This window comes from Hyperolius riggenbachi, chromosome 6, assembly GCF_040937935.1.
Source record: "Hyperolius riggenbachi isolate aHypRig1 chromosome 6, aHypRig1.pri, whole genome shotgun sequence".
Classification (NCBI taxonomy): Eukaryota; Metazoa; Chordata; class Amphibia; order Anura; family Hyperoliidae; genus Hyperolius; species Hyperolius riggenbachi.
This window is the reverse complement of record NC_090651.1, coordinates 195725130-195749905: the sequence shown is the minus strand read 5'-3', so window position 1 is coordinate 195749905 and position 24776 is coordinate 195725130. Positions and strand designations below refer to the sequence as shown.

Here is a 24776-nt window from a genome sequence, read left to right as displayed (position 1 = left end):
AACACAAGCCGCAGCTAGTGCCCAAAAGGGAATGGTATCGGCAGTGTCCTTGGAGTGGGAAAATTTTCTGACACCCATGCAGCAGCACACAGAACAGCAAGCGTGCAGATCCACCTCCAAAACCGATCGCCTGGAGAAGATGGTCAAGGACTACATGTCAGATGGCGTAGCTGTGTTGAACAATCCATCTGCACCCTTCAACTATTGGGTATCGAAGCTAGACACCTGGCACAAACTGGCAATGTACGCAATAGAGGTGCTGGCTTGCCCGGCAGCCAGCGTTATGTCGGAACGCTGTTTCAGTGCTGCCGGAGGCATCGTCACAGATCGGCGGCGTATCCGCCTCTCCACAGAAAATGCAGACCGTCTGACTCAAATTAAAATGAATCAATCCTGGATTGGAAACGACTACGCAACACTCCCGGACCCCAACCAAGTAACATGAACAATGAACATCTGTGATGGGTTAGCGTTTCCGGTCCCTGTTTATTGAACCTCTCATCTGTATTACATTTATGACTGCATGGCGACAAAATGCAAATTGCTATCCGCACGCTTCTTGTCCTCATGCAAGGCCTGGGTTGTTGTGTCTCAAAGCGTGGCCTTCTCCTCCTGCGCCACCCTCCTCTTGTTCCATCACGTGTGCTGCTGCTGGGTTAGCGTTACCGGTCCCTTTTCCTGGAACCTCTTATATGTATTACATTTATGACTGCATGCCGACAAAAAGCATGTTACCTGTGCAAAGAAAACAGACATTTCCCGCATTTAAAAGACAGTTTTCCCTTTGAAACTTTAAAATCGATTTTCTCAAAAACTATAAGCTCTTTTTGCTAAATTTTCATTGGGCCTCCTATTTACCGTTCCAAAATCTCACACCATTTCAAAGGGCAATGGCTCAGCAGTGGCAAAACTCACCAGTCATGATCCCCCTAAGGGTCCCTACAATGCTAGAAAATTTGGTACTGCTGAGCCATTGCCCTTTGAAAAGATGTGAGATTTTGGAAAGTGAAATAGGGAGCCAATGAAAGCCTATGGGGGATTTTACCAATTTTGGACCCCTGTAACTCTGGTTTGCAGAGATGTAGGGACCCCATCTTTGGAATCCAAGTCTAACAATATGTCTTCTACCTGCATGAGACATTTCGTGAGATTCAGACTTTGCTAACGGCCATTGCTGCGATTTATGTACGTCACCATCACTACCATTGAAATAGCCCCAATAAACAGGTTTTTGTGACCCTAGGCTATGACCTCTTCGGCCTAGGGGCCCGAAACTCACCAGTCATGTTCCCCCTAAGGGTCCCTACAATGCTAGAAAATTTGGTACTGCTGAGCCATTGCCCTTTGAAAAGATGTGAGATTTTGGAAAGTGAAATAGGGAGCCAATGAAATCCTATGGGGGATTTTACCAATTTTGGACCCCTGTAACTCTGGTTTGCAGAGATGTAGGGACCCCATCTTTGGAATCCAAGTCTAACAATATGTCTTCTACCTGCATGAGACATTTCGTGAGATTCAGACTTTGCTAACGGCCATTGCTGCGATTTATGTACGTCACCATCACTACCATTGAAATAGCCCCAATAAACAGGTTTTTGTGACCCTAGGCTATGACCTCTTCGGCCTAGGGGCCCGAAACTCACCAGTCATGTTCCCCCTAAGGGTCCCTACAATGCTAGAAAATTTGGTACTGCTGAGCCATTGCCCTTTGAAAAGATGTGAGATTTTGGAAAGTGAAATAGGGAGCCAATGAAATCCTATGGGGGATTTTACCAATTTTGGACCCCTGTAACTCTGGTTTGCAGAGATGTAGGGACCCCATCTTTGGAATCCAAGTCTAACAATATGTCTTCTACCTGCATGAGACATTTTGTGAGATTCAGACTTTGCTAACGGCCATTGCTGCGATTTATGTACGTCACCATCACTACCATTGAAATAGCCCCAATAAACAGGTTTTTGTGACCCTAGGCTATGACCTCTTCGGCCTAGGGGCCCGAAACTCACCAGTCATGTTCCCCCTAAGGGTCCCTACAATGCTAGAAAATTTGCCACTGCTGAGTAATTGCCCTTTGAAAAGATGTGAGATTTTGGAACTGTAAATAGGAGGCCCAATGAAAGCCTATGGGGGATTTTACCAAATTTGGAGCCCTGTAACTCTGGTTTGCAGAGATGTAGGGAACCCATCTTTGGAGCCCAAGTCTAACAATATGTTTTCTACCTGCATGAGACATTTCGTGAGATTCAGACGTTGCTAACGGCCATTGCTGCGATTTATGTACGTCAGACTCGCCACCATTGAAATTGCCCAATAAACAGGTTTTGTGACCCTAGGCTATGACCTCTTCGGCCTAGGACTGCATTGAACGCGACCCACGCATTGTGCGCATTCTGGACAACACCAATTACTGGGTTTATACCCTTCTGGATCCACGGTACAAACACAATGTTCCAAAACTGCTTGAAGAAAGAGCCAGACAGGTCAAAATGGAAGAATACCAGCAGGCCCTTGTGGAGACTTTAGAGAGGAGATTGACATCCTCCCCCTCCTCTAGCCAGTTGTACGCCGACAGACTGACTTCCGCAAACCCAGGACGACCAGGAGGGCAGCAAACAACACAAGCCGCAGCTAGTGCCCAAAAGGGAATGGTATCGGCAGTGTCCTTGGAGTGGGAAAATTTTCTGACACCCATGCAGCAGCACACAGAACAGCAAGCGTGCAGATCCACCTCCAACACCGATCGCCTGGAGAAGATGGTCAAGGACTACATGTCAGATGGCGTAGCTGTGTTGAACAATCCATCTGCACCCTTCAACTATTGGGTATCGAAGCTAGACACCTGGCACAAACTGGCAATGTACGCAATAGAGGTGCTGGCTTGCCCGGCAGCCAGCGTTATGTCGGAACGCTGTTTCAGTGCTGCCGGAGGCATCGTCACAGATCGGCGGCGTATCCGCCTCTCCACAGAAAATGCAGACCGTCTGACTCAAATTAAAATGAATCAATCCTGGATTGGAAACGACTACGCAACACTCCCGGACCCCAACCAAGTAACATGAACAATGAACATCTGTGATGGGTTAGCGTTTCCGGTCCCTGTTTATTGAACCTCTCATCTGTATTACATTTATGACTGCATGGCGACAAAATGCAAATTGCTATCCGCACGCTTCTTGTCCTCATGCAAGGCCTGGGTTGTTGTGTCTCAAAGCGTGGCCTTCTCCTCCTGCGCCACCCTCCTCTTGTTCCATCACGTGTGCTGCTGCTGGGTTAGCGTTACCGGTCCCTTTTCCTGGAACCTCTTATATGTATTACATTTATGACTGCATGCCGACAAAAAGCATGTTACCTGTGCAAAGAAAACAGACATTTCCCGCATTTAAAAGACAGTTTTCCCTTTGAAACTTTAAAATCGATTTTCTCAAAAACTATAAGCTCTTTTTGCTAAATTTTTTTTCCCTCTTGTACCCACTCCCAAGGTGCACATACCCTGTAAATTTGGGGTATGTAGCATGTAAGGAGGCTTTACAAAGCACGAAAGTTCGGGTCCCCATTGACTTCCATTATGTTCGGAGTTCGGCCATGTTCGGCCCGAACCCGAACATCTAGATGTTCGCCCAACACTACACGTGACCCGTTCGGCCAATCACAGCGCTAGCCGAACGTTCGGGTAACGTTCGGCCATGCGCTCTTAGTTCGGCCATATGGCCGAACAGTTTGGCCGAACACCATCAGGTGTTCGGCCGAACCCGAACATCACCCGAACAGGGTGATGTTCTGCAGAACCCGAACAGTGGCGAACACTGTTCGCCCAACACTAAATACAGCCATAGGGAGATAGAGGGACACAGGGGGGGAGACAGCCATAGGTAGAGACAGGGGCACAGGGGGGGAGACAGCCATAGGGAGGGACAGGGACACGGGGGGGGGGGGGGACAGCGATAGGGAGAGAGACAGGGACACAGGGGGGGAGACAGCCATAGGGAGAGATCGGGACACAGGGGGGTGGGGGAGACAGCCATAGGGAGAGACAGGGACACAGAGGGGGGGAGGAGACAGCCATAGGGACTAGGAAGAGAGACAGGGACACAGTGGGAGAGGCAATGCAGCCCGTACTTACAAAGCTCCAGACTCCTCGACCTCCCCACTAACTGTCTATGGCAGCAGTCCAGCAGAATTGCAGGCGACAAACACGACTTTCCAGTGTTGCCAACTTGTCAGTAAGGAAAGTAGCTATTGGCTGTCCTAGAAGTCGCTAGAAGTCGCTGGATGACGTCATCATGTAATTTGCATAACGGGTCCACCCCCGACCCCACCTCCCACACATCATCCAGCGACCTGTCACCTGACGTCACCGCCCCGCTCACCAACAAGAGCGCCTGCGATGGAAGCAGGGAGGGGCTAGTGTGAGTGACATCCCCTGACTGGAAGTGCGGTGATTGGTTGCCCCGTACTGGGCGGCTACCAGCGGCTTGAAGGGGGGGGGACTCCTCCGAGAGGACGGGCAGCGGGCCTAATATGTGAGTGCTTTGGGACGGGGGAGGAAAGTCGCCAGATTTGTCGCTAAGTCGCTTTTTAGAAAAACTGTCGCTAGAGGGACTTGAAAAGCCACTAAATATGGCAACAAAGTCGCTAAGTTGGCAACACTGCGACTTTCCCACACTGACTCTGGCTGAACCTGCAGCTCACTCGAGGGATATGGGAGGAGCCAGGACAGCCAGAGATCAGTGAAGGGCCAACTGGAGTGTGGAGGGGGCGATCCAGAAAGTCAGGATGGAGTGAGTGACAGCAGCTGCAGAGAGGAGACGACGAGTAATCTCCTCAGAGATCAGAGCCAGCCCAGACAGCGTGACTTTGTTGTGTGTGTGAAGTATAGCAGTCATACATACTGAAGTGGCCACTGCTGTCTGAAGGGAGCGAGGGAGAGGAGATAATTACTCTGGAGACCAGGCAGACAGTGTGTGGATGTGTCTGCACGCACTGTATCTGTCTAGGAGCCGCAAATGGAGCCCGCCGGAGCCGGCCAGGTTAATTAAGTGCCGGCCGCTGCCAGTATACACACACACACAGGCGGGGGGCCCCTGGGACACTCCCCTCAGGCTGCAGGAGCCGGGCCCAGTCGCGGGTGCGACCGCTGCGACCTCGGGCCCTACGCCCATGATTATTGTGCACTTTCTGTAAATCCAATTAACTTAATTTCACTTCTCAAATACCACTGTGTGTGTCTCTTACATGATATATTTAACTGACATTGTTAATCGGAACAAACAACGATTTATACAGGAAAATCATGACGATTAACAAGGTTGCCCAAACTTGTGCATCCCACGATATATATATATACAGTGGTGTGAAAAACTATTTGCCCCCTTCCTGATTTCTTTTTCTTTTGCATGTTTGTCACACTTAAATGTTTCTGCTCATCAAAAACTGTTAACTATTAGTCAAAGATAACATAATTGAACACAAAATGCAGTTTTAAATGATGGTTTTTATTATTTAGTGAGAAAAAAAACTCAAAATCTACATGGCCCTGTGTGAAAAAGTGATTGCTCCCCTTGTTAAAAAAATAACTGTGGTTTATCACACCTGAGTTCAATTTCTGTAGTCAACCCCAGGCCTGATTACTGCCACACCTGTTTCAATCAAGAAATCACTTAAATAGGAGCTATCTGACACAGAGAAGTAGACCAAAAGCACCTCAAAAGCTAGACATCATGCCACGATCCAAAGAAATTCAGGAACGAATGAGAACAAAAGTACTGTAATTGAGATCTATCAGTCTGGTAAAGGTTATAAAGCCATTTCTAAAGCTTTGGGTCTCCAGCAAACCACAGTGAGAGCCATTATCCACAAACGGCAAAAACATGGAACAGTGATGAACCTTCCCAGGAGTGACCGGCCCACCAAAATTACCTCAAGAGCGCAGAGAAAACTCATCCGAGAGGCCACAAAAGACCCCAGGAAAACATCTAAAGAACTGCAGGCTTCACTTGCCTCAATTAAGGTCAGTGTTCACGACTCCAGCATAAGAAAGAGACTGGGCAAAAACGGCCTGCATGGCAGATATCCAAGGCGCAAACCACTTTTAAGCAAAAAGAACATTAAGGCTCGTCTCAATTTTGCAAAAAAACATCTCAATGATTGCCAAGACTTTGGGAAAAATACCTTGTGGACCGACGACACAAAAGTTGAACTTTTTGGAAGGTGCGTGTCCTGTTACATCTGGCATAGAAGTAACACAGCACTTCAGCAAAAGAACATCATGCCAACAGTAAAATATGGTGGTAGTAGTGTGATGGTCTGGGGTTGTTTTGCTGCTTCAGGACCTGGAAGGCTTGCTGTGATAGATGGAACCATGAATTCTACTGTCTACCAAAAAATCCTGAAGGAGAATGTCCGGCCATCTGTTCGTCAACTCAAGCTGAAGCGATCTTGGGTGCTGCAGCAGGACAATGACCCAAAACACACCAGCAAATCCACCTCTGAATGGCTGAAGAAAAACAAAATGAAGACTTTGGAGTGGCCTATTCAAAGTCCTGACCTGAATCATATTGAGATGTTGTGGCATGACCTTAAAAAGGTGGTTCATGCTAGAAAACACTCAAATAAAGCTGAATTACAACAATTCTGCAAAGATGAGTGGGCCAAAATTCCTCCAGAGCACTGTAAAGGACTCGTTGCAAGTTATCGCAAACGCTTGATTGCAGTTATTGCTGCTAAGGGTGGCCCAACCAGTTATTAGGTTCAGGGGGCAATTTCTTTTTCACACAGGGCCATGTAGATTTCGAGGTTTTTTTTCTCACTAAATAATAAAAACCATCATTTAAAACTGCATTTTGTGTTCAATTATGATATCTTTGACTAATAGTTAACGGTTTTTGATGAGCAGAAACATTTAAGTGTGACAAACATGCAAAAGAATAAGAAATCAGGAAGGGGGCAAATAGTTTTTCACACACACACACATATATATATATATATATATATATATATATATATATATATATATATATATATACATATATATATACACACATTTATATATAAATATATTGTAGTCATTGAAAATCTGACCGCTGTGCTTCTTGGAGCTGTACGGCTTTGAGTGGTGCTGGCACAAATAGACAACTGTGGCCATCAGTGTAATCCACACGGTTCCACCAACTGTGGCAATAAAGGCTGGGTGTCTTATGACTTGTAGTATGATATCTAGGGAAATGTCATTTGTTTTTGCTGCTTCTTTCACTTCTGGAGATTCTGCGATGACAAATTAATAAAACAAGAGATAGGTTAGCTGTAGGTTTGCACACAATTTTTCCAACAGTACTATCCTCCGTCTGTATACTCATTCTGGGCTTGATTCATAAAGCCATGCTAACTATTTAGCATGGGCGTGCTAAACAGTTAGCACGTGAAGTGCCGCTCGCGGACTTTTGCGCGCGCAAAGTGCCGCGATCGCATGACCACGGACATTTGCGCGCGATAACGCGGACTTTGCACGCGATCATGTGGACTTTTGCACGCGATCGGTGGCCGTTAGCACGTAGCACGCCCGTGAATCAAGCCCTCTGTGTTTTTGTCACATACATAGTTACATAGTTAGTTTGGTTGAAAAAAGCCATTCAGCCATCAAGTCCAACGAGGAAAATAACTAAATAAATAAAATAAAAATAAAACACCATCCTGAACATGCACATATCCCGGTTGATCCAGAGGAAGTCACAGACATGAGTGCACCTTTTTCCACAATCCTAGCTATGTACATTACGGCACACAAACATCCACGCACAAATTGCTGTAGAAAAAGTAAGAAGTACAATATTACATGAGCAGCAGCCAGTATCACTCACATAACGTACAGGGGATCCCAGCCGGGCTGGGTCCAGCCAGACACAGAAAGGATCGGCACCAAAGCTATTTTGTATCACATGGACTCTTGGTCACCTGCAATACAGCAACTAGACTGCACTTGAGCAAACATCCGCTAGATGCAACGTGGCTGTTGCGTGGATGCTTTCTGTGCTTGGGATCCCCTGCACATTATGAGTGATACTGCTTAGATAGATAGATATATAGATAGATAGATAGATAGATAGATAGATAGATAGATAGATAGATAGTGTTTCTTGCCCCACAGGCAATGAAATGTGTTGCTCCCCTCCCCTGTGCGGTGGGCACACCAGTTGGGAAGGATGGCCGTCTCTCCCCCCTTCCCCCACCTGGGGTTTCCCCTTCCTCATTCCCCCTCCAGATTTGAGCAGCTGGAAGAGGGCGGCGGCAGAACCCTTCCTATTCCTGGCACGAAGGAGATCTGTGCACCGGTACTCTGGTCTAGATGGCCTGCCGTCTCCTTGATGGTTCTGCATTCCAAAACCAGGAAACAGGTGGAGGCAGCGGGCAAAGGCAGCCAGACTGATTCCCTTTAAGCGCCTCAATGTTTGAGGGGGCAAAGTATTTATTTGAGGGGGTGATGCCCCCTTTTGCCCCAGCGTATATAAGGCTCTGCGTTTATCCCTTTGTACCAGAAAAAAAACTGATATTCCCACTGTTACCCAATGGTTGGCTAGAGTGGATGGAATCGCTCAAATGGAGGAGATTATTCTCTCTTCACAAGATCAATATGTCTGCTGGGTTTTGTTCAAAGACTCAAAGATGAATACAAACAAAAAACTGGAGGCCAACTGTCTTAGGATCCTCCTCTCTGCCCCTTGAGCTCTTCCTCTTCGCTTTGATTTGCTCTTCTTTCTTCTCTTCATTCCTGTCCTTTTCTCTACAATCCCCTCGGTTCTTGGACCAGGGACCTTTCAATCCAATTTCTGGTAATTTTATGCTCTCAAGGTTAATTACTGTTTAAAAAAAAAAAACACTATTGTTATAACTGGTTTTCTTCCTCCTTTTCATTGTAATACCCATGTACGCTATCATTTGCTATGTAAGATGTGATCTTCATACTTGTTTTATGTCTGGTACATAGAAGAAACGCTGTGCACCTTACTCTTGTATTGCCTTTATTGGAATCTTCTGCCAACAGCCAGCATACATGACACAAGAAACAAAGATTGCCAAACCTGGGTCCACGGAGGTGCGGAGGTGTGCGAGGGAGAGGTGACCAGGGGTTGGATGGACGGCACTACAGCCGTTTCACGCCGTCTGGCGCTTGCTCACGTGCATACGTCCTAAACGGGGCAGCGCTGAACGGCTTCCTTATGGAATCTCTAAGCCGCGCCCCCAGCGCTGCCCCATTGGTGTAGAGTGTCTGGGAGTGAAGGTCAAGGGTGAGGGGGCGGAGACTCGCCGAGTACGGCGAGAAACAAGCACCAGGCTTGTATTATGATGCTTGATCAGGCTATGTGGTCAATATGTGCAAGAAAAAAGTGCATACAATACAAATTATGCGAACATCCTTAACCGTGACATTATGCCACATATAACATATAATCCGTGCAACATGCCAAATATTAATATTCGTGCTTCATGTATTTCAAAAAGTGCATCAGTGCAAAAAAAGTGTCTGCTAAAAGCTGACATTTTGGCATAGCCCAACTACATCCTAACGCCCTATGTTATAAAATCTATATTTATTTATTTTTAACATATTCCATAAAAGGGAATCACTCCACTAAACCTAACCTGGAGGGGCTCCCATTAAAAAGATTGGGGGGTAAAAGTATGAGAGACGAGACCTAACGGGGCGTATTCGCCTCAGGATGCGTATACCCGTTCCCCTGATTTACTCACATTAAGTCCGCAACCTGCGGAAACGGGGAAAAGAGGTTCATTGAAAGCGGTCCACCCCATGAACAGGAACCCATCTATTGTACCATGCATAATAGAAAGGAGATGGAAAAAGGAAAGCAAGGACAGGGAGCATCCGTGCTCTACCATGCCAGAAAAGCTAGATAAACCCGAGACAACCAAGGTGGTAAAGCCAGGTGACAAGGAAGGCCCAGGATCCCCTATTAGGGGTGACACCCATAGATCCCAAGACGGCTTCCAAAAATTGACCCATTAAAAGCCAGTGCCTATTGGCATTTTGATCGAACATCCATCGCCCCAAAGAACGACATATAAGGGGCAAAGGAACAAAAAGTTGTTCAGGCATCCCCAAATGGGTCTGGCCTGCGTGGCCTTAAAAAGAGGAATGGGAGACAAACTGGTCCACCATTGGGATACCAGCAGTGCATATTGCATCTATTAGTCTCCACTCAGGGTCAGTTTCATGGAAGCCAGTCTATATAGAGTGCAAAGACAAGAATGCATACTACCAGGCTCCAGCATGGTGAAGAGAGGGTAGTGACATTAAACCGGAAATAGTGGGGTCAAGGATTCACCCAACAAAGTGGGAGAGGGGAAGGTACTGACAAGTGGGCCAGATTGACTTATTTCCAATTCTCAGGGATCCAAAAAACATGCCAACTCCAGTCTGTCATTCAGACCTAGTGGCCCCATAGCCTCTGCTCGTAGTATAACTCGTGATTCTCGTCTTGTAAGTTCTCGATCACGGTCACCACCCCTGCGTGATGGGGCAACATGTAAAAGGCCTGCAAATCTCAAACACCTGGCTCTTCCTCCATGTGCCTCCCTTACATGTTCTATCAATCTCGGGCAACCCTTGCCCGACTTGATTGATTTAAAATGCTCCCCCACCCTTTCCCTCAAGGGGCGAGTGGTTTTGCCCACGTAATAGAAAAGACAGGGACAGAAAATCACATAGGAAACGAACTTAGTCTGACACGTGATGAAGGCTCTCACCTCCCACTGTAGGCCACCCAATCTGTAACTGGTGCCTTCCCACATGTTCCCACAATAACTGCAGTTGCCACACCTATGGTTCCCTTTGGGGCGTCTACTTGTCAACCAGTTATGGACAGGGGGCGAGCGGAATTCGCTCCGGATCAGAGTGTCGCCCAAAGTTGGGGCTCTTCTGAAAGCTACTCTGGGGGGGTTGGGGAAAACCCTCTGGAGGATAGGGTCCCTCATTATTATCCCCCAATTTTTCTTGATGATTTTGGTCAAGTCCCTGGACATGGGAGTGTAATCGAAGGTAAAGGTAAAATTGTCCCTCTCTCGGCTGTCAGAGCCTCTAGTGAGAAGCAAATTCCTATCCGCTCTTCTCGCCCTATCATGAGCTATGGCGAGGGAGCGCTTGTCATACTTTCTGGACTCCAATCGTGCAGTCAGGTCCTGTGCCTGTAGTTCAAAGGTATCTAGACTAGAGTTGTTCCGTCTTAGACGTAGATACTGGCCGTATGGCAGGGAGGTTTTTACATGCTTAGGATGGAAACTGTTCCTATGCAGCAGAGAATTCACAGCCGTGGTTTTCCTGAACCCCTCACACACCAGTTTCTCTCCGTCCGGCCTTATTCTGAGGTCTAAAAAGCTAATAGACTCCTCGTCCACTTCAAAGGTGAAGCGCATATTGACTCGATTGTCATTGAGGTAGCTCATAAAGGCCTCAAACCTCTCCGTGTTTCCCTGCCACACGACCAGCACATCGTCCACATATCGGGCCCAAACCTTGATATTACTTTTGTATGGATTCCCAGAGTTCACCACATGGTCTTCCTCCCATGCTCCCAGAAAGAGGCCCGCATAGGTACATGCCACAGAGGTCCCCATGGCCGTCCCGGAGGTTTGGTGGTACCACCTTCCATCGAACAAGAACGCATTATGTGTTAAGACGAACTTCAGGCATTCACAGATGAAGTCTTTATAGCCTTCATCTTTGTTGGTCCTGTCCAAGTACCTCCGGACCGCCTTTAGTCCCTCCTCGTGGGGTATCCTGCTATACAGGCTCTCCACATCAATTGTGGCCAGTCTATAGCTTGATTTCCACGCAACGCTCTCGACCAAATTGATCGTGTCGAGCGTATCGGCCAAATAGGCCGGGACCCCCACGAGCAGGGGACGCAGCAAATGGTCCAGGAACCTGGACAGACGTTCTGTCAGGGAGCCACACCCTGAGACAATAGGTCTTCCTGGGGGGCTCTCTGCGGACTTGTGCAATTTGGGAAGGTGGTACCACACAGGGTACCGGGGGGACATGGGGAGTAGGTCAACCGCCAGCCTCTGTGACATGTACCCATTCTCAACTCCTCGCCTTAACAAAGTACGAAGAGTTGATTGATACCTGCAGGTGGGATTGCTCTCCAGCCTTTGGTAGAAATCGAGATTACTCAATTGTCTGTAGGCCTCTCTCGTGTAGAAATCGCTCGACATGATCACCACATTCCCCCCTTTGTCCGCCTGTTTTATCACCAGGTCGCGGCGCTGTTTTAGCCACCTAAGGGCGGCTTTGTCGGTTTTGCACAAATTGTCCGGAGCCCGACCATAGCATACTGCCTTCATATCAGCTGCGACCTGGTGAAGAAACTGGTCAATCGGGGAACCGGGGGGAATGGGTATAGGTCGAGTGGATCTACAGGCTCGGAAATCACCGGGATTCCCCAAAGGCAGGGCCCGTGGGGGTACCAGCGCCTCCCCAACATCACAGGTACCTCCCTCCTCCCACAGCTTCTCCAGTATCCGGAGTGCCTCTATTTCAGCATTGTCCCATTCTACCCTGGGACTGAACCCTATGGCAGATAAGGGAGTCACAGCCGAGGTCGGGCCTCCATCACTCCATCCTTGGAGCCCCTCCTCCCCCTCCCCACTTCGGTATATTTGATTGATCATCATTTTTCTGGTTGTCTTATAGAGGTCAACAAAGAAGTCAACATAATCAAATTTCTGTGTGGGTGAGAACCCCAGCCCCTTCTTCAACAGTGAGAAACAGTACTCGGGGATAATTTGGTCGGTCAAATTGACCACTTGAAGTTCTCCCTCAACTTGTAATTGCTCCCTTGACCCTGGGTATGTCCCTATTCCTTCGTTCTCCTTCTCTTGGTGCTGTTGCTGCCATAGCGATTCTTGGTTGTTACTGGAGAGTCCCAGGTCACGTTTCTCCCAGTGCCTGTTTCTTCCTCCCCGGCGGATTCTCCGCCTAAAGGGGTGGAGGCACATGGTGTTGCAGGGGTTGGTTTTACTTTCGGATCTGGCTTAGCACCCCGCTTCTTTTTCCTCGGTTGCTTTGGTTTAGGTTTGCCCTCGGGTCTCTCCTCCTCCGAATCCGAACCCGAGTCTGTAGTCCAGTAGCCCCTTCCCTTCTTGGGTCTGGTTCCTCTGCCTGGAACGCCCCCCTGTCCCCAATAAAAGATCCTTCCTTTTTTGAAATCGTCCTGATCTCGGTTAAATTTTTTAAGTTTCCTGGCTTTCAGCTCGTTTTGGATTGGCAAGATCCTTTTCTCTATTTTAGATATGATGGCTGAGAAAGTCTCTTCTGATGCCACGTCCTGTAACTGCTCCCTTGCTGCCTGGAGCTCCCCGGAAACCTTATTGTGCTCTTCAATCGTGCGTTCCCTGACGATATCTTGCAAAGTTCTGCAATAGTCCAAGTGGGCAGTTTCCCACCTTTCCACGAATTTTTTATCGTCTTGGTACTCAGATGGCTCCTTGTATGACCTAAAGCCGCGTGCAATGAAACCTTCCTCCTTGTATTTGTTCAGGGTAGTGGCCGTCCAGGACAGCTTGGTCTCTTTCTCACACAAACCTCCCAACCTTAACTCTAAAACCCTGGTCACCACCTCCCTGTTTGCAGGTGCAGGATTTGCATTGTGGTTGAAAATGGAGCTGGCCCCCTCGCGGCCTTCCGATATGCCTTGGCTTATCAAAGGGAAATCCAGGGAGGAGTCAGTCTCACTCCCTGAGTCCACTGGATTTGCGTCCGCAATCCCCCTTTCCGCATTCATGGGTACAGTAGGTGCACAATGTGGAGACACAAACAATATTCGGTACACTTGAGAAAGAAAAGTCACTTGGCACTCAACTGAATAGGTGGGGGATAGAGCAAGCTCCTATACATCTGCAGTAACTTCACCCCATATACTTGCACCTCTGCTCATGGGTTAACAGTCCTGGCAAAGAGAAGTGCAGCAAGCCGTGAATAGTACAGAGCACAAACTGGAATGCAGTGGTACATAGAAGAAACGCTGTGCACCTTACTCTTGTATTGCCTTTATTGGAATCTTCTGCCAACAGCCAGCATACATGACACAAGAAACAAAGATTGCCAAACCTGGGTCCACGGAGGTGCGGAGGTGTGCGAGGGAGAGGTGACCAGGGGTTGGATGGACGGCACTACAGCCGTTTCACGCCGTCTGGCGCTTGCTCACGTGCATACGTCAGTCTTTGTTTCTTGTGTCATGTATGCTGGCTGTTGGCAGAAGATTCCAATAAAGGCAATACAAGAGTAAGGTGCACAGCGTTTCTTCTATGTACCACTGCATTCCAGTTTGTGCTCTGCACTATTCACGGCTTGCTGCACTTCTCTTTGCCAGGACTGTTAACCCATGAGCAGAGGTGCAAGTATATGGGGTGAAGTTACTGCAGATGTATAGGAGCTTGCTCTATCCCCCACCTATTCAGTTGAGTGCCAAGTGACTTTTCTTTCTCAAGTGTACCGAATCTTGTTTTATGTCTGTTTTATGCTTTTCATAAATAAAAGATTGAATGCTAAAAAAAAATATAGGTCATTGCTTCATTGTGATACGCAAGCCCCCTCACCAAGACAAGTTAACGATCACGAAGGGGAATTGACATCCTGTACATGAATTTTTTGTTGTTGTTGCAGCCACAGTTAAGCACCATAGGCCAGAAATATTAGGCATGTACACATGCCAGAAAAAATATTTTTAGCGGCCGCTGCTATAGCAGCAGCGTTAAAAATGCAGGATCCACCTTGTGGAGTGGAGTCCTGGAGTCTAGACACTGTTGGTGGTGGCGTTAGGCGTAGAAGTCAGTCAGACAGTCTGTCTGTCATGTGGCGTGCAGAGATGCTGGGTGGGGACTGACTTAAAAGTCTTCAGGCAGGCAGTAGCCCTCCAGGATCCATGCCTCATTCATTTTTAGAAAGGTGAGGTAATCCACATTTTTCTGACCTAATCGACTGCGCTTCTCAGTGACAAGCCCTCCTGCTGCGCTAAAGGTCCTCTCTGACAGGACGCTTGAGGCGGGGCAGGAGATAAGTTCAATGGCAAATTGTGAGAGCTCAGGCCACAGGTCAAACCTACGGACCCAATAGTCCAGGGGTTCATCGCTACTCAGAGTGTCGATATTGGCAGTTAAGGCCAGGTAGTCTGCTACCTGATGGTCAAGGCGTTCTTTTAGGCTGCTTTCACAGTGGGACGTTACAGGCGCACGTTAGTGCAGCCTGTAACGCTCCCCCAACGCACAGAAATGTAACACAAGCAGGGATGCTCAGCAGAGCTCGAATATTCGAGCTCTTTTTCAGCTATTCGAGGTCGAATACCGAGCTCGAATAGCTGCAGCTATTCGAATTGGCTATTCGAATGAACTTGAATAGCCCACTCACTATTCGAGCTATTCGAGCAAACAGCGCTATTCGAGCTCGAATACCGAGCTCGAATAGCGTCATAGCCCAGATTGATGTCCTTAGAGCCAATCAGAGGGCTCCTAGGCCCTCTGACGGCAGCCAATCACAGAGGGGGACCCTGGCCAGCCCCTACCCTATAAATAGCGGCCGCCATGTTCGTTTTTTCCGTCCTTGCCTGAGACTTGTACAGAGAGAGATCTGCTCCTTTGTGCTTTGGCTTAGCAAGTGCTCTATTGTGATCAATCACCTAGCGTTTTTGCTCACATACACCTGCTATATACACCTATATTGTTGTTTCCTAGATAGAGATTGTATTTTAGTTAGTAGCTTGTGTGTTACATAGAGACAGCTGCTGCTGCAGGCAAGCTTACACAGCTTTAGGCCTCAGGGCCTTGCCTGTGTGGGCAGCTGTCCTCCTGTCCTCTGTTAGTTTATTTCTCATCTATACCAGTGTTTCTGCTGTTTATTCTACCCTGTCTTGTCCTTTACTTACTGATTGATTATTGTATTTTGTATACTGTACTAGGGACACTCACTGTCACTGTTCATAGCTCCTGCCTGTGTGTGTGCGTGCACTGTCTGTAGTGTACACAGTACATAGTATTCCCTTCTACTGAATCATCTGATTATTGAATCTGATTATTGTATTTTCTAGTTGCTTGTACTTACTGTACTCGGGACACTCAGTCACTGTTCATAGGCTAGCTCCTGCGTGTGTGTGTGTGCGTGCACTGTCTGTAGTGTACACACACACACTCTATTTCCTTCTACTGAATCTGATTACTACTGATTATTGTATTTTCTAGTTAGTGTACTAGGGGACACACTCACTGTTCACTGTTCACACTTACTGATTACTGAATTATTGTATTTTGTATTTGTACTGTACTAGTAATCACTTAGCGATCTAATCACTTAGTGATTAGTGTCACCTCACGCACTAACCCACTCCATTAAAGTACCCCACTTTTTCACCCGCCCTTTTAAAAAACTTTTTTGTTTACGCCCAAAACATCTAAGATGTCTGGAAGTGGCAGCCAGCGTGGTTTGGGCAAGGGGAAGGGCAGCAAGGGAATCAGGAGGAGAGGGAGCAGCATTGTGGCAAGCCGCGGCCGCGCCACCATGCACAGTTCCGCAGCAGCAGCAGCTGCGTCAGTGGCTAACATTCCTTCTATAGCCACTGGCCGTGGATGCCTTGGGCGCCGCCCAGCAGGAGCTTCTGCAACTCACGCTGCAGAGACACAGCAGCAGCAGCAGCGTGTAGTACCTGCTCCTATTTTCCTCCAGCCGGGTCGGAAACGTCCCATTGAGGAAAAGGATGCAGCCACTGTGGTGCAACTGATGACGGAGGATGAGCAGCCCGCCATCAGCTCTGCATCCGAGGCCTCCACCCTCACCACCACCACCACCCCTGTTCGCAGCAGCCGCCCAGCAGGGCCTGGGGAGGAGGCCAGTTCACCGTCACTTGGCGATCTGTCATTCAGCAGTCTTTTGACCCCAGGCATCATGAGTAAATTGTCTGCTGTTGTTGTCGATTTTGAGGAGGAGATGCTGATGGGCACTTTGGGGGAGGAGGGATTGGACAGCAAGACTGTGGCGACAGTCAAGCAGCCCATCCATGCATCAGGAGAGGAGTTTGGGGGGTCATCATCCCAGCAGGACATGTTTCAGGAGGGGGAGGATGATGATGATGATGATGACGTGGTGACAGACAAAGACTGGGTGCCGCCACCACCAGCACCTGGGGATGTCATCATCAGCAGCTCTGAGGAGGAGGAGGAGGATGCGCTTGTGGGCCTTGCAAGGAGGTGCATCATTGCAAGCATTGGCAGCAGTAGGCAGGTCCCACAGCCTGCTGGTGTCTCAGGCTCAGCAGCAGCAGCAGCAGCATCTGCCAGTACCACCACCAGCCGCACCCAAGCCCCCCCCCCCCCCCCCAACCACCACAGGGAGACAGGCAGCAGCGGCTCCAGGCCGTAGGGGGGTTTTCTTGTCACCAATCTGGCAATTTTTCACCATGCCCACAGTTTACAGCAAGTACGCCACTTGCAACCACTGTCAGCGGAAGTTGAGCAGAGGTGCAGACCCCTTAAAGTTCAGCACCAGCTCTCTGATCAACCATCTTGCTGCTAAACATTACCACCAGCATGAGGAGTTCCAGAGGCTGAAGGCATCTGGTGCTGGCAGTGGCACCACACCCATCACTGCACAGCCTTCAGCAGCAGCAGCAGCAACAGCAGCCACCCGCCCTCCTGCTCCTCCAACACCACCAGCAGGAGTGCGGAAACGCACTGCTCCTCCCCCCTCTGCAACTCCTGCCGCCGACACTGAGGCCTGTTCTGGCAGCCAGTCCTCAGTGGCCTCCTCTGCTGTCTCCGCTGATTCCCGTGCTAGCAAAAGGCAACGCCAGAGCCTTTTGAGTGAGTCCTTCCAGGGGGTGGTTAGTGCGGCAGCTGAACGGCTTGCTGGCACGGGCCATGTGCTCCCAACTCCTGCCGTACACGCTCGTGCAGGAGGGGAGCGACATGCGTGCACTGCTTGCTTGTGCAGCCCCAGACTGGCAGCTCCCCAGCAGACACTTCTTTGCCCGCCAGGTCATGCCTGCACTGCACCGCTTTGTCATGGCCAATGTGGAGCGAGGGCTGGAGCACGCAGTTGGTGAAAGGGTCTACATCACCCTGGACTCCTGGAGCAGCCGCTTCGGGACAGGCCGCTACCTGTCCTTCACTGTCCACTGGGTCAGCTTGGTGGAAGGGGGTGAGGATGGGAGAGCAGCAGCAGGCACAGCAGCAGCAGCAACACAGTGGGTGGTGCCACCCCGCAGGGTCAGGGGAACTGCAGCAGGTTCCTCCGATCCTCTGCCATCCTCCGGCACACCTGGCCAAACCCCCCGCCTCAGCAGCAGCGTGAAGCCACGCCACTGCCAAGCGCTGCTGCAGTTGGTCAGCCTTGGGAAGACCAAACTGACGGCAACCCATGTGTTGGCCAAAATCCAGGAGCAGGAGAGGATTTGGCTGACCCCCAGAGGCCTCAGAGTCGGAGAGGTGGTGGCCGACAATGGGGCCAATCTGGTTGCCGCAATCGACAGGGGAAACCTGACCCACATCCCCTGTCTTGCCCACGTGCTGAACCTGGTGGTGCAGAAGTTCTTGCGCACCTACCGGGGGATGGGCGAACTGCTGGAAATGGCAAGGAATGTTGTGTGTCACTTCCGGCGCTCGGCTGCAGCCTCTGCGAGCCTGGAAGACGTGCAAAAGGAGCTGGAGCTGCCACGCCATCGGCTGATCCTTGACGTTCCAACTCGCTGGAACTCCACCCTGGCGATGTTGGAGCGTCTGGTTGAACAGAAGCACGCTGTCAACCAGTACCTTGCCCTGGCCACTGTGTCCGCCGCTGAGAAAAGGGACAAGACCAGCAACATCCCGTCCATCGTCCCCGATGACGACTGGGGGCACATGCAGCAGGTGTGCTTAGTGCTGGCTCCCTTTCTGCAGGCCACCAACATGGTGAGCAGGGACCATGCTATGGTGTGCGAGTGGGTGCACCTGGTTTGTCTGCTGAACAGGGCCCTCGATGCTTTGCTGGAACAGGGAGCGGCAGCCTTGGCCCAGCAGGAGCGGCATGCAGCTGCACAGTCCACCTCTGAGGGGGAGGAGGAGGAGGACTTGGTGGAGGTCCCTGACCTTGCTGCTGATGAGGGGGATCAGCACAGTGCAGCTGAGTTGGTGCGGGGGCGGAGAGAGGATGAGGCGGCAGAGGAGGAGGATGAGGACAGCACTGCCGTCGATGTGCCAGCACACGTGGCCCGCCTCTTCCCAATGGCAGCGCACATGCTGACGTGCCTGCACAAGGACCCCAGGGTGATCCAGATGAAGCAGAGGGAGGATATCTGGATCAGCATGATGTTGGACCCGCGCCTCAAGGGTAAGTTGAGCCAGTTCCTGCCTTCTGCAGGGGGAGACCCAGCGCAACAAATAAGGAGCTTGCAGCAGGCCCTTGTTGAGCGCTTGGAGGAAGCCTTCCCCCAGCCTTCCACCCCCACTGTCCAGCCAGCACAGAGGCAGCAGCAGGTGCCTGCATCCAGCAGAAAGCGCCCCACAGACCCGCTGTCTCTCAGCAACGAGCTCTACAGGACTGTAGAGGCTCCAGCAGTGACTAGAGAGGAGGTGCATGCAGCAGCATCCTCCTCCGGTCACAGCCAGCGCCTGACCCGCATGGTGGCTGACTACATGGGGTCCTACAGCGGGCTTGACAGCGATGCCCCTGTTGATCCCATGGAGTATTGGGTCAAGCGCCTGGAGATCTGGAGCGAGCTGGCGCAGTACGCCCTGGAAGTGCTGTCCTGTCCCCCTTCCAGCGTGCTGTCCGAGCGCTGCTTCAGTGCAGCTGGAGGCGTGGTCACCGAGAAACGCTCACGTCTGTCTCACAAGTCTGTGGACAGACTGACGTTTCTCAAGATGAACCAGGCGTGGGTGGAAGGCGAGTTCCTGGCCCCTGTTGTCGGCGAGAGGGGGACATGAACTGGCTGCCGGAACCATCGTTAATATGCCTTACCACCCTTTACCACCTCCTGGCTCCTGCTCACTACTAAGCCAGCCTGGTTCAGTTTGACTATTACGTCGCCTGTAGCCACACATTTTACACCTACAGTGGGCTGCTGTGTACTGCCCTTCTGCTGTCTGTCTGTGTTTCCCATTCCCACTGCCAGGGTACACAGATTTTACCTTCTGCTGCCACTCTGCCACCAGCTATTACGTCCAACAATAGCTATATCTGTGTAATTTGCTGTCAAAAAAAAAAAAAAATTAATAAACCATTAAAAAAAAAAAGGTTTAATTTTTCTGAGGTGCCCGGGTTGAAAACTGTGTTGTCCCAGTTGTGTATTGGACGCGATGTGGGCTGCACGACCGCCGTCTGGGACCTCATGCTGTGTATTTACGGCCTGGTATCACCGCTAGGTACCAGGTCTATTATGTCACGCTGCCTACCTACCTGCTGCCACACTCACACTACTCCTCCATTCCTCCTGCTGCTGCTGTCTGTCTGTCTGTCTGTCTGTGTTTCCCCCTGCCAGGGTACACAGATTTTACCTTCTGCTGCCACTCTGCCACCAGCTATTACGTCCAACAATAGCTATATCTGTGTAATTTGCTTTCAAAAAAAAAAAATATCAATAAACCATTAAAAAAAAAAAAAAAAAAAAGTTTAATTTTTCTGAGGTGCCCGGGTTGAAAACTGTGTTGTCCCAGTTGTGTATTGGACACAATGTGGGCTGCACGACCGCTGTCTGGGACCTCATGCTGTGTATTTACGGCCTGGTATCACCGCTAGGTACCAGGGCTATTATGTCACGCTGCCTACCTACCTGCTGCCACACTCACACTACTCCTCAATTCCTCCTGCTGCTGCTGCTGTCTGTCTGTCTGTGTTTCCCACTGCCAGGGTACACAGATTTTACCTTCTGCTGCCACTCTGCCACCAGCTATTACGTCCAACAATAGCTATATCTGTGTAATTTGCTGTCAAAAAAAAAAATTCAATAAACCATTAAAAAAAAAAAAAAAAGGTTTAATTTTTCTGAGGTGTCCGGGTTGAAAACTGTGTTGTCCCAGTTGTGTATTGGACACGATGTGGGCTTCACGACCGCTGTCTGGAACCTCATGCTGTGTATTTACGGCCTCGTACCACCGCTAGGTACCACAGCCTATTATGTCTCGCTGCCTGGCCTGCCTCATTGACTGCCTGCTGCCACACAATCATCCTCCTCCTGCTGCTGCTGCTGAATTTACCTCATGCTGTCTGTGTGTTTCCACTGCCAGGGAGCACATACAATGGTGCTTCCACCATGCACCACCAGCTATTTATTAAAAATAGCTGCATTTCTTTAAAAAAAAAAATATAAGAGAAATAAGTGAAGAAGAAGAAGACGATATAGAAGAAGAAGAAGATATAGAAGAAGAAGAAGAAGAAGAAGAAGAAGAAGAAGGAGAAGAAGATATAGAAAAAGAAGAAGAAGAAATAGAAAAATAGTAATAAGAAGAAGATATAGAAAAAGAAGATATAGAAAAAGAAGATGAAGAAGAAGAAGATGAAGAAGATGAAGAAGAAGAAGAAGATGAAGAAGAAGAAGAAGAAGAAGAAGAAGAAGAAGAAGAAGATGAAGAAGAAGAAGAAGATGAAGAAGAAGAAGAAGAAGAAGATATAGAAGAAGAAGAAGATAAAGAAGAAGAAGAAGAAGAAGAAGAAGAAGAAGAAGAAGAAGAAGAAGAAGAAGAAGAAGAAGAAGAAGATATAGAAGAAGAAGAAGAAGATATAGAAGAAGAAGATATAGAAGAAGAAGAAGAAGATATAGAAGAAGTAGATATAGAAGAATAAGATATAGAAGAATAATAAGATATAGAAGATAAAGAAGAAGAAGAAGAAGTATACAGTACTGAATAGAATTTTGGACACAACTTCTCTTTCCACCTTTTTTTTTTTTTTTTAAAGGAACATCCCCACATAATCACTTGCTGTTGTTACTTGGAAAAAAAGATGTTTCTTGCATCATTCACCCCCAAAACAAGTGTTGGAAGCTATTTTAAGGCCAATTCGAATAGTCAGCTCGAATAATTAGCTCGAATACCGACTCGAATAGTGAGCTCGAATTTCGTGGTCGAATCGAATAGTAAAAAATATTCGACTCGAATATTCGACCGACCTCGAATAATTTACTATTCGAATTCGACCTAACTCGAATAATAAAAAGGGGTATCCGAGCATCACTGAACACAAGTGGGCTGTTCACAGTGCCCACGTTGCGTTACATGTAACGCTGCACGTTGTAGTGCAAGTGCCGCATGTTGTGCGTTCTACGCGGCTGTAGCCGCGTTAGACTGTTTGCACATGCTCAGTGGGGAGCGGAGAGGAGGTGGGGAGATGCCGCTACAGTAGCCGCGCACATGGCTACTTAATATGCACTGCACTGGCGGACGCTGATTGGCCGGCGGGACCACGTGATGCAGAGTGTCTCGCTCCGCATCGCGTGGTTCTGACGGCCAATCAGCGCCACTCTGGGAGACCTAACGCGGCTCACTCTAACGTCCTCTCCCGCACCAGCAGGCGTTGCGTTAGGGGCACGTTATGCGACCATAACGTCCCCTAAACCGCAACGTCTTAGTGTGTAAGTAGCCTAAGGGTGGATCCCGAAGGGCTGTGGCCATGAAAAAAACTGTGCATGTCCGACATCACCATAACATCTGAAGACTGTGTTGTCCTTGCCGGCGTGGCCGTGGGAGGAGGAGGATTCCGGGCACCTCTTTGCTGTTGTGCTGTGACATCACCTTTGAACGCAGTGTACAGCATACTTAGCAGCCTGCTGTGGAATTTGTGCATCCTATCCGACTGAGTTCTATTTGGTAAAAGTTCACCCACTTTGTGCTTATTCCGAGGGTTCAGTAGCTTTGCCACCCAGTACAAGTCCTTGTCCTTTAGCTTTTTTATACGGGGGTCCTTCAACAGGCAGGACAGCAGCATGAAAGACCCCATTTGTACAAGCACGTTGGTGGAGGCGCCCTTAAAAATTATAAGTGTCACGGTACTGTAGTCAAGATAAGAAAATAAAGGAGGTCTCTAACCTCACAAGAAGACTCACACTGGTGGAAAAAGGAGTCTATATTACAAATTAAGTGGTAATGCTGTAGACAACGCGTTTCACGGGACACAGTCCGCTTCCTTAGGTCAATAACACAGATAACCTTAACTGATAGCCGTGCTGTGTGACCTGCAAAGAGTACTGGATCAGGCCATAGAGGATCAGACTCCTCTATGGCCTGATCCAGTACTCTTTACAGGGCACACTCCAGGAAGAACACGTATGGGATCAGGTCGCTGATGGTGCCTTCACTGCGACTCACCAGGTTTGTCACCTCCTCAAACGGATGCCTGAGCCTGCAGGCATTGTGTATGAGCCTCCAGTAATGCTGCAAAAAAAATCCCCAGATCCCCATGGCCTGTCCTGCCACCGTACTCGTACAGATACTCGTTAACAGCTTTTTCTTGTTGGAGCAGGCGGTTAAACATGAGGAGTGTTGAATTACAGTGAGTCGGGCTGTCGCAAATCAAGCGCCTCACTGGCAGGTTCTTTTCCCACTGAATGTCTGAAAAGCGCGCCATGGCCTTGTAGGAACATCTGATATGGTCACATACTGTACCTTCCTGGACTGCTGGAGGACCTCCTGAAAGCCTGGGTACTTACACACACATCATTGTATAATCAGATTCAACACATGTGCCATGCAGGGCACATGTGTTAACTTGCCCAACCTCAACGCAACCAACAGATTGCTTCTGTTGTCACACACAGCTTTGACAATCTCCAGTTGGTGCAAAGTCAGCCAAAGATCCACCTGTTCATTCAAAGAGGCAAGGAGTGCTGGTCCAGTGTGACTCTTGGCTTGCAGGCAAGTCATGGCCAAGATGGCATGACACCGTCGTATCTGGGAGGAGGTATAAGCCGTGGGGACCTGGGGGTTGCAGTAGTAGTTGTAGACTCAGCTGAGGAGGATAGCGAAGAGGATGGAGGAGAAGTTGGAGGTAGCAGCAGGGCTACCTGCAAGTCATGGGGGTGTCACCAACTCCGCCGCACAGCCACGTATTCCATGCTTGGCAGGCATCAACAGGTTGACCCAATGTGCAATGTACCTGATATACCTGCCCTGACTGTGTTTTGCAGACAGGTATCAGTGGTCATTAGAGATGGGCCGAACCTCCGATTTTAGGTTCGCGAACCCCGTTCGCGAACCTTCGCGGAAGGTTCGGTTCGCGGAAAAATTTCGCGAACCGCAATAGACTTCAATGTGGATGCGAACTTTGAAAGATAGAAAAAATTATGCTGTCCACAAAAGTGATGGAAAAGATGTTTCAAGGGGTCTACCACCTGGAGGAGGGCATGTTGGAGTGGGATACATGGCCAAAGTCCCGGGGAAAAATCTGGATGTGACGCAAAGCAGCGTTTTAAGGGCAAAAATCACATTGAATGCTAAATTGCAGGCCTAAAGTGCTTTCAAACATCTTGCATGTGTATACATCAATCAGGGAGTGTAATTAGAGTTCTGCTTCACACTGACACACCAAACTCACTGTGTAACGCACCGCAAACAGCTGTTTGCGTAGTGACGGCCGTGCTGGACTGGTGCGCACCATGGCGAGAGTGTAGGCCGTGGCGTTTTTCAAGCCCATATGGTCGCCGGGCTGTGTTGCTCAATGATAGAACAACAGTGACTGTCCAGCTGATCAAATTTGGTCTGACCACAATGAAGCAATGACCTTATTATCTTTTGTGTCCCACCCCCACCCGAGACA

At 49.1% G+C, this 24776-nt stretch overlaps 1 protein-coding gene across 2 annotated transcripts in view; it reads right to left on the bottom strand.

The window, feature by feature from the left end:
* Positions 1-24776, bottom strand: part of ROBO4 (roundabout guidance receptor 4) — a 1158575-nt gene that overhangs the window by 584386 nt on the left and 549413 nt on the right. For both annotated transcript variants that reach the window (XM_068240264.1, XM_068240265.1), the window contains exon 9: positions 7079-7261. In XM_068240264.1, the coding sequence (XP_068096365.1) occupies positions 7079-7261 (183 nt within the window). The remainder of the gene's footprint in view (positions 1-7078; positions 7262-24776) is intronic.